The sequence below is a fragment of the Delphinapterus leucas genome, chromosome 1 (genome assembly GCF_059928025.1).
Source record: "Delphinapterus leucas isolate spDelLeu-1000000601 "Yukka" chromosome 1, BTC_Dleu_Yukka2, whole genome shotgun sequence".
Lineage (NCBI taxonomy): Eukaryota > Metazoa > Chordata > Mammalia > Artiodactyla > Monodontidae > Delphinapterus > Delphinapterus leucas.
This window is the reverse complement of record NC_143129.1, coordinates 167,872,755-167,886,511: the sequence shown is the minus strand read 5'-3', so window position 1 is coordinate 167,886,511 and position 13,757 is coordinate 167,872,755. Positions and strand designations below refer to the sequence as shown.

The window sequence follows — 13,757 nt, the reverse complement described above, 5'->3', positions numbered from 1 at the left end:
TTATTGAAGTTTTATAATTTTTTTTTTAATCTACATACTGGCTTATTAAGTGATCTTCAATCCTTACTATATATTTGCCTTCCCTATTGGGATTTTTCCTACAGATTCTTGCTTCTTTTCCATCTAGAGAAGACCCTTCAATATTTCTTTTAGGGTAGGTTTAGTATTGCTGAGTTCTTTTAGATTTTGCTTGTCTGAGAAATTCTTTCTCTCCTTCTATTCTAAATGATAATCTTGCTGAGTATCCTAGATTGCAGGCTTTTCCCTTTTAGGACTTAAATATATCATGCCCCTCCCTTCTTGCCTTCAAAATTTCTGCAGAGAAATCAGATGATAGCCTTATGAGGGTTCCTTTGTAAATGACTCTTTTTCTCTTGCTGCCTTTAGAATTCTCTCTTTAACTTTTGCCATTTTAATTATATGTCTTGGTGTGGGACTGTTTGGGTTCATGTTGTTTGGGACCCTCCCTGCTTCCTGTACCTGGATATCTGTTTCCTTCTTTAGGTTTGGGAAGTTTTCAGCCATAATTTCTTCAAATACATTTTTGATCCCCTTTTCTCTCTCTTCTTCTAGAACCCCTATTATGCATAGGTTGGCATGTTTTCTATTATTCCATAGATCTTGTATGTTGCTTTCATTTAGTTTTCCCCATTTCTCTTTCTGTCTGCTGTTTTGATTGGGTGATTTCTCTTATTCTATCTTCCAGGTCACATATTTATTTTTCTTTGTCATTTAGTTGGCTATTCATTACTTCTAGATTGCTTTTTATCTCAGAAATTGAATTATCTGTTTTGATTGGTTCATCTTTGTAGTTCTAGTTCCTTGATACAGTGCTCTGCATTGATATCAATAATCTTTCTTCATTCAGTTAACACTTTTATTACCACCTTTTTGAACTCAGGGTCTAGTAGACTGGTGAGCTTTATTCCACTGTTTGTTCTTTCAGGGTATTTCTTTTGTTCTTTTAATTGGGAATAGTTCTTTTGCCTTTTCTTTTACTTAACTTTCTCTGTCTCCGTGAATTTAGGAGAAACAAGATATCTAGTGTGGTCTTGAAGGGGTGTTTTTGTGTGGGAATGTCCCTGTGTGGACTGTGTGTGTCCAATATCTTTGGTGCAAGGGCTGGGTTTTTTTGTTTTTTGTTTTTTTTTTTTGCGGTACATGGGGCTCTCACTGTTGTGGCCTCTCCCGTTGCGGAGCACAGGCTCCAGACGCGCAGGCTCAGCGGCCATGGCTCACAGGCCCAGCCACTCTGCGGCATGTGGGATCCTCCCAGACCGGGGCACGAACCCGTGTCCACTGCATTGGCAGGCAGACTCTCAACCACTGTGCCACCAGGGAAGCCCCGAGGGCTGGTTTTGATATGGATGCCAGCCACGTCTTTCCTCAGGTTTGCTGGCTGATAGGGGGTGTGGTTGGTGTTGGAGGATCTAAAGCCTGTGCAGGGTGAGAGGCAGGACTTCCTCTCTGCTCCATGGCTGTTGCTGCCCTTTCCTTCCCCTGTGCAAGGCTGTGGCGTGGAGTGGGCAGGGCCGGAGTGTTAGCTAGGCTGGCAGTCAGGGCACTGTGGTTGTAGGAATCAAGGTGTTCATGCTGCTGCCAGAGAGCTCGGTTGCCTCTGTGGCGGTCCTTTCCCAGGACCTGTCTGCCCTGGATCCAGCACCAAGCTCTGGTGTGGAGTGAGCTGGGTTCACTAGGTTGGGAGACTGAATGTGGCATGCTGGTTGCAGTGTCTCCTGTGGTGCTGTCACAGGAATAAGCACTGACTGTGGCCTATGTCATCCCACCCAGACCACACCCCAGGCCCCCAAGCTGTCTCTGCATCCTTTCCCACGGCCCAGCTGGCTCAGATCGTGCACCAAGCTGTGGTGTGGAGTGAGCAGGGCTGGGGTGTTTGCCCTGCTTGGATTGGGGAATGTGGCAAGGTGGCAGCTGCCAGTGCAGAGTCTGTCTGTTCTGACTGCTGGCAAGCCAGCACCCATGCACTCCTCACGAGTAGAGTCTAGGCTTCCCTAGCCCTTCTGTCCTTGCAGTCCTCCCAGTAGCCAAGGGGGCTTGTCTCCTCCCTGTAGGACTCCAGACTGGGCTATCCAGTCTGTGACTCAGCCTGCTTTCTCCCCAGGATGAGGGTCCACCCTTGTGGACTTCTCTTCCTTTCAGATCCCTCCGAGGGCTGGAGGTCCTGACCCTATGCCTTCTGTCTGTCCTACCTGGTTACATAGAAATCTTTCTTACAACTTCGGTTGTATAGGAGTTCTCTGGTCAGTTTTCAGTGAGAATTGTTCCACATGTAGATATTTATTTGATGTGTTCGCGGGGAGAGGTGAGCTCCATGTCCTCCTACTCCCCCATCTCGAGCTGATCAAATCCGTGTTTCTGATATTCGTAATTGTGTCTTCTTTTTTTATTGGTTAGCCTAGGTAGAAGTTTTATCAGCTTTCTCAAAGACTCAGCTTTTGGTTTTGTTGATTTTTGTTGTTGTTGTTGCGGCACACGGGCCTCTCACTGTTGTGGCCTCTCCCGCTGCAGAGCACAGGCTCCGGATGTGCAGCCCCAGTGGCCGTGGCTCACGGGCCCAGCCGCTCTGTGGCACGCGGGATCCTCCCAGACCAGGGCACGAACCCACGTCCCCTGCATCGGCAGGCAGACCCCCGACCACTGCACCACCAGGGAAGCCCGGTTTTGTTGATTTTGTTTCCTGCTTTACCTTTTTGTTTCCTGTTGATTTCCTGCTTTTAATTTCATTGATTTCTGCTCTAATTTTTCTTTCCTCTGCTTACTTTAGACTTAATTTTGCTTTTTCTAGTTCCCTGAAGCAGAAGTTTAGATTATTGATTTCAGCTCTTCTTTTCTAATAGATGCATTTAATGCTATAAATTTCCCTCTAAGGACTGCTTTTGCTGCATCCCACAAATTTTGATAAGTTATAGTCTCATTTAGCTCAAAAATATTTCTCTTGAGACTTCTTTGATCCATGTGTCATTTAGAAGTGTGTTGTTTAATCTCCAAGTACTTTGGGATTTTCCAGCTATCTTTCTGTTGATTTTTCTAGATTAACTCCATTGTAGTCTGAGAGCATACTTAGCATGATGTTAGCACGGTCAATGAGATCCAGTCTTGATGGCACCATTCAGTTCAACGATGGCCTTCCTGATTTTTCTGCCTGCTGGACCTGTCGGTTGCTGAGAGAGATATTGAAGTCTTCAACTGTAAAGGGGATTTGTCTCTTTCTCCTCACAGTTCTGTTTTTGCCTCATATATTCGATACTTTGTTGTTAGGTGCATACACGTTAGTCATATCTTCTTGGAGAACTGACCTCTTTATCATTATGTAGTGCCTTTCTTTATCCTTGATAATTTTCCTTGCTCTTAGGTCTGCTTTGTCTGAAATGTAGCTACTCCAGCTTTCTTTTGATTAGTGTTACCATGATATCTTCCTCTATACCTTTACTTTTACTATGTCTGCAAGAACCCTCCCCCCCACCCCCACCACCTTTTTTTTTTTTTGGCCACACTGCGCAGCTTGTGGGATCTTCGTTTCCCAATCAGGGATTGAACCCGGGCCCTTGCAGTGAAAGTGCCAAGTCCTAACCACTGGACTGCCAGGGAATTCCCAAGAAACCCATTTTAAATATAAAGATAACATATAGTTGGGTCTCGTTTTTAAATCCACCAACAGCCAGTCTTTTATTTAGAACATTGACATTTGAAGTGATTACCGATGTAGTTTATCTACATTTGTTACTGTTTTCTGTTACCTTGTTTTCTGTTCCTACTTTGTCTTTCACTCTTTTTGGGAGGGAGGTGAGGAAGGTTAAGTATGGAAAGAAGGGTACTTGTGAATTTTGAGCATCCTGTTGAATTATAGTGGGAATTTGTATTTCTTTGGCTGCTTCCTATTTTGGGGGAAATTCCTTATTGAGTGCATTTTTGTGGGCATTAATGCACTGTTTCCCACTGTAGAAGCTAAAATGAGCCATCCTCCTTCTCATCACTCTTTGGCATCTAGAATCTGGGATGATGACCTGGGCTTGGCCAAGTGGGCACTCCCTGGCAGGCCTTTGAGTACTGATGAAATGACAAAGCAATTAAAATTTAATCACAGCAGTGGGCTAGTGGCATTGTCCTGCAGCAACTTAGAAATTTTTAAGGAAAGCAGATTCTTGTAGAAACCCTGCTCGACTTGAACCTGAGCTCAAATCCTGGCTGTTGCGACTTCAAGCAAATGTCTTCTTGTAACTGTATCACAAATGATAAAAATTTACAAAAAGAAAGAGAAATCTAGAGATGCATTTTCGCACTAATGTGCTACTTTGGGCGAACCCCTTCTCTTCCCTGAACTTTTGTCTTCAGCTTTTATGTGCATTATTACATAGTTCACTTTAAAACACCTAGCTCATAGATGCTGGTAGGTGAATTAATCAAACTTAGGGTCTTCCTCTTTCAGCTTCCCAAGATCTTTCTTCCACTGGACCACGGGTGGGTGGGAGGGGAGAGACAGGCATTACCCAACTTTAGTCTCAAACGTTACTGCTACCCTCGGCTCAATTTGTTGTCATGGGGAAACAATGCAGTCAAGAACAAGCTGCATTTAGAAAACTTTTTCTAAGGGGTGGCAGGAGAGTCTGTTTGCAGTGATTTGCCAAAGACAGTGAACACTGACTGGCCCACAGAAGACACTCAGTACTGAGACCATCATGGGCCAAGCCCTACGATTCCAGTCTTAAAAGCAATGTACGTTTCTTGAGAAGGGGGGCCTTCCCTGTCTTGTTCATATTCTATTCTCAGTGCCTTAGAACATTGCTTGGCCCACAGAAGGCACTAATGTTAACCTAACGCTGTTGGGGGTGGGTGGACGTCACGCCGGAGTCTCTTCATCTGTGACTGAGCCTAACAATACTGATCCCAGGGTGGTGCTGAGAACAAGATGCAAAATGATTCTGAAAGTTCTAATCCCTGGTACATGTTTGGAACTCAACAGTTGAGTTTTCATCTCTTTTCACTCAGAATTTAAGTAAATATAAATGAATTTTAAAATTGCTGGGAAAAAAATGACTGCAAATGCATTCTATGTACACATGGAACTTCTATACCATTATACTTAGGGATGACGTGTGCTAATAAGTTCATCAGTTAGAATTAATGTGCCTTAAACATTTAATGAGAACTTTCCAATGCTTGTGATATTGACAAAGTTTATTAAATTATGTAAACACAATTGTCTAAAATATGAATGAATAGGAACAATGCTTGGAAGAGAATTTGGGAAAATAAAGTTGTGTGAAATTAAGGTGAATTTTTAAAAACTAGGCTTAAGGGAGTTCCCCGGTGGCCTAGTGGTTAGGATTTGGCACTTTCACTGACGTGGCCCAGGTTCAATCCCTGGTTGGGGAACTGAGACCCCTGCAAAGCCACGTGGCACAACCAAGATTAAAAAGAAAAAAAAAAAAAAAAAAGGCTTAAAAAAAAAAAGAAAGGCTGAAAAAATTTTAAACTTGGAAAAAACAAAAACAAAACCAAGAAACGTTCCCATCCTTACAGGGATAAAATTAGGGAATGTTGAATTCTCGTCACCTACTGGAGACCAACCTAAATCTGAGGCCGTGGGAATTCTACTGGTTGGCGTTATCACCTTATCACCATGACACAAGAACGCAGGGAAAGCTCCAGGGAGGTGAAGTGAGGTTTCTTGGTCTGGCTTCTGTCTGTTCCTTAAATGCCAAGTTTCCCCAACTGAACCCCCTCTCCCTCATCTTCCCCATTCCTCAGAAAGGTGTCACCATCTTGATCACCTCTGACAGTTCCTTTGCCCAGGTCACCTGCTGATCTTTCTTGTTCCCTCCTGTTACTGCCTCTGTTCAGGCCCCAGAGCACCTGCACTTACTGCTGGTCTCCCTGCATCCGATCTCTCACATCACTTACCGTCAGTCCACCTTCCACAGCACAGCTCTACAACCCGATCCTCTATTCAAGTATCTTCTCCGTAACTCAAGGGCCAAATTCCTCCTCCTAGTATTTAAAGTCCTCTAACGTGATCCACTTGGCCAAACTTGCTTCTCATTCCCTATTATTATCAAAGTCAACGTTCCTTGAGCGCCCATGCCCGGTGCTTTCCCAGCTCCGTGGCTTTGCTCCGCAGATGTTTCTTTCAACAGGAAGGCCTCCCACCCCAACATCTCCAAAGGGTCAGCCTAAGTGTTGTCTTCTCCGAGATGTCTCTAAACCCAGATGAAGTTCCAACTCCCTTCTCTGAATGCCCACTTTACCCCAGTGGTGTTTATCATTTGCAACCAGATCACAAACTCCAGGAGGGCAAGAAACACTGACTGTGTCTTCCCAGCATGTTGTACAGGGTATGGTCCATAGAAGGCAACAGGACAGCATTTTAAATCTAGGAACAGCCCCCAGTACGTCCACAGGCAGCAGTCTGGAAAGAAAGGGGCTCTCTCTCCTCCCAAGCTTGTCACAGCCTGCCACACAGGCCCTCCAGCTTCCCTCCTGCTCTGATCGATGCCTCTCTACAGCCCCTCAACGGTGGAGACCAGATCAGAACCACTCTATCTATCTCTGGAACCTCCTATAGAGACAGGTCAGACAAGTAACGCAGACAGTGAGTGGGACAAGGGTAATCCTGAATGGATTTTCTTCCTGGTTTTGATTGATTAATCCAAATTCTAAGGCGATGAGGTATCCTACACTTCAGATTCATCATGGCAAGACATTCAACAATCAGCACAGAAGAAAGAACTCTGTTCATGAAGAGCTCATCTGGTGATGCTCGAGTTGCCAAATTGATTCACTTATCAGCTTGGCCATAGGAGTCTTGATAGGAAGGATTTATAAACCCCTAAGAAACTCGACTTTTTTCTGTTGGGTGAGAAAAATCCTTCAGGAAAAGTGTTGGCTACCTACCCATGGGTGAGCTCAAGGAACAAAACAGCCATTATACCATGAACTTTTTATGCTAAGAAAAAGATAGCAAGATAGATCAGGAAATGCAACATCAATTCAAGCACCATGAAATTTTGTCAAGCAAAAATAGTCTTTATTCAAATTTAATGGAAACAGGGGTCACTATACTTTGCAAGACGGGGAAAAATAAAATTAAAAAAAATTCTTTTCTTTTCTTTTTTAATATAAAACAATATAATCACAATACCAGAATATGGAACTCTACAGTTTATTTCCTATGGGTTACTGCAGGTATCAATTTTCCTCGACTGTGCTATTCACAACTTTGTTAAGTCCAAAAATATGAAACCAAAGTGGGAGGAAACTTAAGACTTAGCACTTTCACTAAATGGCATACATCAAAGGGCATCAATTCAAGGGCAAAATAGTTGAACTCACCATACCTACCTATGTCATCATTCCAGCCTTAAAGACATCCAGGTACTGAGCTCCCTGTAGGAAAGGCCAGGCCTCAAAGCCAAGGCATTTTGGATATTCTACTGTGGGCCATGAGTAAAGGGGGTTTTCAAAGAGAAGACTGCTTTCAGTCAAGCAGGAAGGCCTGACGCCAGGAGGCTTTACGGAGAGGAAGCGCTTAGACTTAACAATTGTAGACACACCATTAGGGGAGTTAAAAATGTACAGCAGTGACATATGTTCTACTTCAATCACTTGTGCTACGGCTACCAAACATGTACAAAAGACTTCTCGGGTAGTTCCAGCTGTGGTCGTAGCCAGTTAGGACCTTGAGTGGGACCTAGATCTAGACCGGGAGCGCGATCTGGACGCAGACCTGGATCTAGACTTGGACCGGGATCGGGTTTTTGACGCGGACTTTGATCTGGAGCGTGATTCTGATGGGAGGTTTGGTTTTGATTTGGAATTGGACCTCGACCTGGACCGGGTCTCCTGATTGGTGCCAGCATCCTCACTCTCCCCTCGGCCTTCCCTCTGGCCAGACTCAGACTTGGCGTGTTCCCGCTCCTTCGAGCCCGAGCGGGATCGCGATCTGGACTGGGAGCGGTCGGCGTCTTCCTTCTTCTTCTTCTTGCTGCTGCCCGACTTGCTGTCTCGCTTGCCGCCTCGCTTCCTGCGGCTGTGGCTGCGGCTGCGGCTGCGGCTCTCCCCCCTGCTCCTCTTCCTCCCCTTCCTCTTGTCCTTGCTTTTGCTGCGGCTGCGGCTGCGGCTGCCTCCTTGGCTGCGGCTGCGGCTCTTGCGCAGGCTCTTCTCCTGGCTCCGGCTCCTGCTCACGCTGCCCCGCTTCTCCTGCGCGCCCCTCTCCTGACTGCGGCTTCTGCTTTTGCTCTTGCTTTTCTGCCTGCTGGGGCTGCGGCTCTTGGACTTGCCGGTGCTGTCGCTGTTCTGGACCTTCTCCTCGGCCTGGTCCTTGCTCTTGCTGCGGCGCTTGTCGGCGCTGCGGCTGCGGCTGCGGCTCTGGTCCTTGCTGGGGCTCCGGCTCTTGTCCTTCTTGCTGCGGCTGCGGCTCTGGCTGCGGCTGCGGCTCTTGCTCCGGGAACGGGAGCCTGACCTGGGGAGACACGGGGATGGCGAAGCCGCATGTGGCTTCGTACTTTCAGGCTGCTCATGAGAAGAACAGACTAAAGCTATGTGTGGAGCTGTGCCCCACAATACAAAGCCCGGCTTGTGCTGGCCAAGGACTGCTTTCTGAACCCCCGAGACTCCAGTCCAGAGCTGGGAATCCTGGGTGAGGGAAGACTGGGAACACCATTAACACCAAAGTGGGAAACGGTACACGTGGGCCCTGCGTGAATACCAGGAAGACCTACCTGGATCGGGATCTACTCTTAGAATGACTGCTTTTGCTGCTGCCACTTCGGCTTCTGCTCTTACGAGAATGTCTGCTTCGAGAGCGAGATCTAGGAGAGAAAGTTTTTTTGTTTTTAATACTTGCTGACAAAACGCTGGCTGAAAAGAGTCAATTCAGACATCCTTTCTATCAAAAAATATGCATGGCCCTGGCTGTGTCCAGGCACAAAGGTGAAAGAGAACTCTCTCCTGTGCTCTGGGCCCAGAGATCCAGTCACCCGCAAACACTCCACCTGGATGGCCTGCCTGAAACTCGTAGTGCCTCCATTCCTGAGCCCACTGCCTCCCAGACCCGTTCTTTTTGCTGGGTTCCTTCCTTATTCCCACCGATGCCGCTGTTATTCACCAGTTCCTCACACGAGGAGCCACAGCCACCCTCGACTCCCCTCTCTGCCTCAGCCTCTTCTGCACTGCTGAATCTCCTCTCAACCTTCTCCAGTTCATCCACCTCGGCTGCCCCCCAGCAAGCCACCACCACTCTCCCTGGTTCCGCAGCAGCCCCCTAACCAGTCTTCCTGCATACACTTTTGCCCTTCACTTATTTATTCAACTGAGACCAGAGAGCTGTTTTAAAAATACAGCTGACTCTTGAACAACATGGGTCTGAACTGCCCGGGGCCACTTACACACGGGGTTTTTCAATAGATACGCACTACAGTACCTCACGATCTGTGGCTGGCTGAATCCACAGGTGTGGGCACTGTGGATGTGAAGGGCTGGCACCCCAACCCCGCTTGTTCAAGGGTCAACTGTACCCTCCAAGATTAAAGAGTCTCTAATAAGCCGAGACTGTGGACTCTGGCGTTTCCTTCCAAAAGCAACCCTTGGGGAAAATGACCAATTCCAGGTGCAGGGCAGGAAAGGCAAAGACGGAACCTCTCATCATGATGGAAAGAGACTTTCAAAGATTCCTGGGCACTATCATCTATGAAAGAACTCTTGCTCAGAATGTTTAATCTGTGTCTCAATCACACCTCTCTAGACCTAACTTCCAGTTTATAGAAGCTCAGGGGATAAAGTACAACAATACAAAGAGGAAACATAAATTCAGAATGTGGGACAGTATTTAAAAAAAAAAAAAAAGCTAAGAAAAGTAATTGTCATGGGGTGGGGTGGGGGGATGAGGCGGGGGACTGCTTCAGACTGAAGAGACCCAATAACCCCTTGCAATACATGACTGGATGGATCCTGGCCAGGAGAAAACACAGCTCTAAGGACAGCCATGAACAACTGGGGAAATCTGAATACAGCCTGGACACTAGATGACTTTACGGGATCACTGTTAATGTTCTTAGGCTGGAAGACACAATTGTGCTTATCCGCATTCTTGGAGATACACGCTGAAGTATTTGGGGGTGAAGTGTCACTCTCCACAACCTCCCTTCAAATGCTACATTTATTTATGTATAGGGCGTGTCTATAAATATACAGAGAGACAGGCAGAATTTTAGTAACTGCTGAAGCTATAAGGAGAGCATATGAGTGTTTATGAACTATTCTTTCAACATTTTATGTTTGAAAATGCTGCAATAAAAAATTGGGGGAAGTATTTAGTAAAGCACAGTCACAGAAAAATCAAACAAAACCAAAAGACAGAGAAGCCAACCTGAAGGGCTCCCAATGACCAAAGACAGAACAATCTGAGCAAAAACAAATTGACTGCAATGGACCAAACATTAAATATGCAAAGATCCAAGAACTCATTCAAAATAATACTAAACAAGCAACCTCACCACCACCTTTGGGTGTTGCTGGGCACATTCAATATACTGGAAATTGGTAAATAAAGGTATCAATTTTTATTTTCCACTTCTTATAAAAAATTTATTTTAGGGTGGTAGCAAAAGGGTGGAAGAGGGAAATCATCCTTCATAGAACTACAGCCTTTAAATGCACAAAGAACAGAAAACTAGACAGTCAGAATGTTACAACCACAGCTGAATGGCTCGAGGTAATGATTATCAGCAGATGTTAATAATTCCACTATTGGGTGGAATGCTGGTGCAGAACTGTATAATGGACGGCTCACATGGATGCATGTTATCATCATTCAAAGTGGGACATCCAGACACCACACAAGTGCTGCAACAGGAAGTATAAAGGACCTGCTAAAATACTGGCCTTACTCTAAATGCCCGCCAAGACCTAACTATGACTTTATAGGAAATATGAGGGACAGGATAAAGGGATGTGTTAGACATCACCAGAAGAGCACAATCTGCAAAATCTCAACTATGGAAAAATCTTCAAAACAGAAAACCGTTTCTTCCACAACTAAATGGATGGAAAATAAAAAGAGGGTGAAGGAGGATGCAGCCATGATTAAAAGGAGAATTAAGACACATGTCATCTGATTGCAATGTGTACGCCTAGTTGGGATTCTAATATGAACAAACCAACAACAAAAATACATACATATTTGAGGCAATTGGGGAAAGTTGAATACAGATGTGTTGCTGTGGTATGGCCTCATGATTTTATTTAAAAGGTTAGGGCTTCCCTGGTGGCGCAGTGGTTAAGAATCCACCTGCCAATGCAAGGAACACGGGTTCGAGCCCTGGTGTGGGAAGATTCCCACATGCCGCGGAGCAACTAAGCCTGTGTACCACAGCTGCTGAGCCCGCGCTCTAGAGCCCACGAGCCACAACTACTGAGCCCGCATGCTTCAACTACTGAAGGCCATGCGCCTAGAGCCCGTGCTCCGCAACAGGAGAAGCCACCGAAATGAGAAGCCCGTGCACCGCAATGAAGAATAACCCCTGTATGATACGACTAAAGAAAGCCCAGGCACAGCAACGAAGACCCAATGCAGCCAAAAATCAATCAATCAATTTATAAAGTAAATAAATAAATTTATAAAATAAAAGGTTAGAGGTACCCACTTTATAGGCAGAATGACAGGATGTCTAGATTTGCCTTCAAACAATGAAGCAGGAGGGGGTGATGAAACAAGACTGGCAAAATAAAAGATACTGAAGCTGGATGGGTGATAAGTGTAAGGGGACTCAAGGTTCATATTTTCTCTAATGCTTTATGTATTGTTTTCCATAATAAAGAGTTAAACAACAAAACAACAAAACCTGAAAAGCTTTGACTAATGACTTCCCGCTACTCTTAAACCCTTAACCTGGCCTGTGGCTCAGCAGGATCTCGCTCTTCTTTGCCTCATCTCAAGCCACGCTCCTCTGCTTCCTCCTTCCCCACAACAGGGCCTTCAGAATATGCTGCGCTCTCTGCTAAAAAGGCACTATCCCCCCTCTCTGCCCACCATGTCCAACTCATCCTTTAGGTCTCAGCTTCTATGACATGTCCTTAGGGAAGCCTCTGCCAGCTCTCTGGACGAGTTGGGCCACGTACTTTCCCTCTGACATACTTATCACAATGGTAATTATTTGCTCAATGCCCGTCTTCTCCACTAGATTGAGTTTCATGAGGGCACGGAGCATGTGTGTCTTGTTCACACATGCCTGGCCCATCTGCAAAACAGCCACCAAATAAGACAAAGTCTCCACTCCTGAGTAGCTGGAGTATCTGGGAGAGTAACAAGGGGTGAGCTGTCATGTTCACCCCCAGTAATGGTGTGATTTAGGGGACCCAAGAAGAAACGTGAGAGAAGGTCACTGATACCTGCGTCAGAAAAAGGACTTTACTTCTATTTGTACTCATGACAAAAGAGTTCAAGAGTTTTACAAATAAATGTTCAGTTCAAAGTTCTGAGTAAGTGGACCAGACGGCACCATGGTACTGAGACTTCAACAGAAGAATGAAAATGGATTATCTATGTGCTCATTAATGAATTTACAGCAAGCGCCGACACATCAGTAGTACCTTGAGTGACTCCGGCTCCTGGAGTAGGACCGGCGTCGTCTAGAACCAGGCTTGTCTTCAACTAATCTGATTTTTCTGCCATTGACTTCAGTTCCATCTAACTTTTCCAAAGCTCTTTTCATATCAGAGTAAGACACAAATTCAATCACCCCTTCATTTTTGCGTCCCTTGTGAGCATCTGCATAGGTCACTTCTCCCGCCTGACGCATATAATCCTGAAGAAAAACAAAATCCCCCAACAGGTTAAGACACATTTTGTGAAAATATCTAACATCATCATAATGAAAGTTTTCCCTTTCCTTTAGGAAGAAATGCTAGCTTTCCTCAGAATGAAGTTGACTCTTAAGTACTTCCAGCTACACATCGACCATTTACTGAGGTTCTCTGAAGTGTTAGGCATTAGGTGGGTAGTAGAGATAATAAATAAATAATTTAACTGTTTCTTTAAATAGTTTTGTTTGAATATAAAATTTTTTAGTTAACTATCATTTCCCAAATTTTATAGTGGCAAGTTCTTTGTTTATAGAAGCTTTAGAAGCTCAAGTTACTTACTACATTTAACTCAGGTCTTTTGCATTTCATCATAAATTCTTATTGAAAACATGTATAGCTGTGGATAAATATCTAAGGTAAAAGGTAAACAAATTCAAAAATGGATTACAAAAGACAAAAAGATGACAGAACAATATTTTCCAGCTCTGGCTTTGAAGTGGAATGACCACCCATGTCCCTTCACCACTGTAAGCCTCTTTCCTCATTCTCTTTGAGGACTTAATATAACCCAATGAGAGAATACAACTAACATGACAGATAAATACTGAAGTGATATATAAATAAGAGAAGATGTGATTAGTGTTTAAACAGGAAATGAAATCTGGGGTCTTGTGGCCAATTTCCCCATGTTTGTTTGTATATAATATATACTCAATAATGAACAGTTGTGGAATGAATACATGAATATTCAACAGCAGTGCATTTTTGTTACTGCTTTCCTCTCCCTATTTTGCAAAGTTACAAACACTGACTATATGCCATTTGATACTATTCCTCTGCTCACTGCATCATAAAATGTTTACATGTCTTAACATACATTACATTCTTCATAATTAGTGTGTCCAATACTTTTTCTGAGGATTTCCCAATTGCTGGGA

General features: G+C 44.7%; 1 protein-coding gene across 1 annotated transcript in view; it reads right to left on the bottom strand.

Moving 5' to 3' along the window:
* Positions 1-7,023: 7,023 nt before the first annotated feature.
* The window catches only part of SRSF4 (serine and arginine rich splicing factor 4), a 25,878-nt gene continuing 19,144 nt past the window's right edge, over positions 7,024-13,757 (bottom strand). Inside the window, exons 4-6 of the mRNA XM_022551710.3 lie at positions 12,607-12,821; positions 8,739-8,828; positions 7,024-8,479 (exon numbers count right to left, since the gene is read on the bottom strand). Coding sequence (XP_022407418.1) covers positions 7,690-8,479; positions 8,739-8,828; positions 12,607-12,821 — 1,095 coding nt within the window. The 3' untranslated portion in view covers positions 7,024-7,689. The remainder of the gene's footprint in view (positions 8,480-8,738; positions 8,829-12,606; positions 12,822-13,757) is intronic.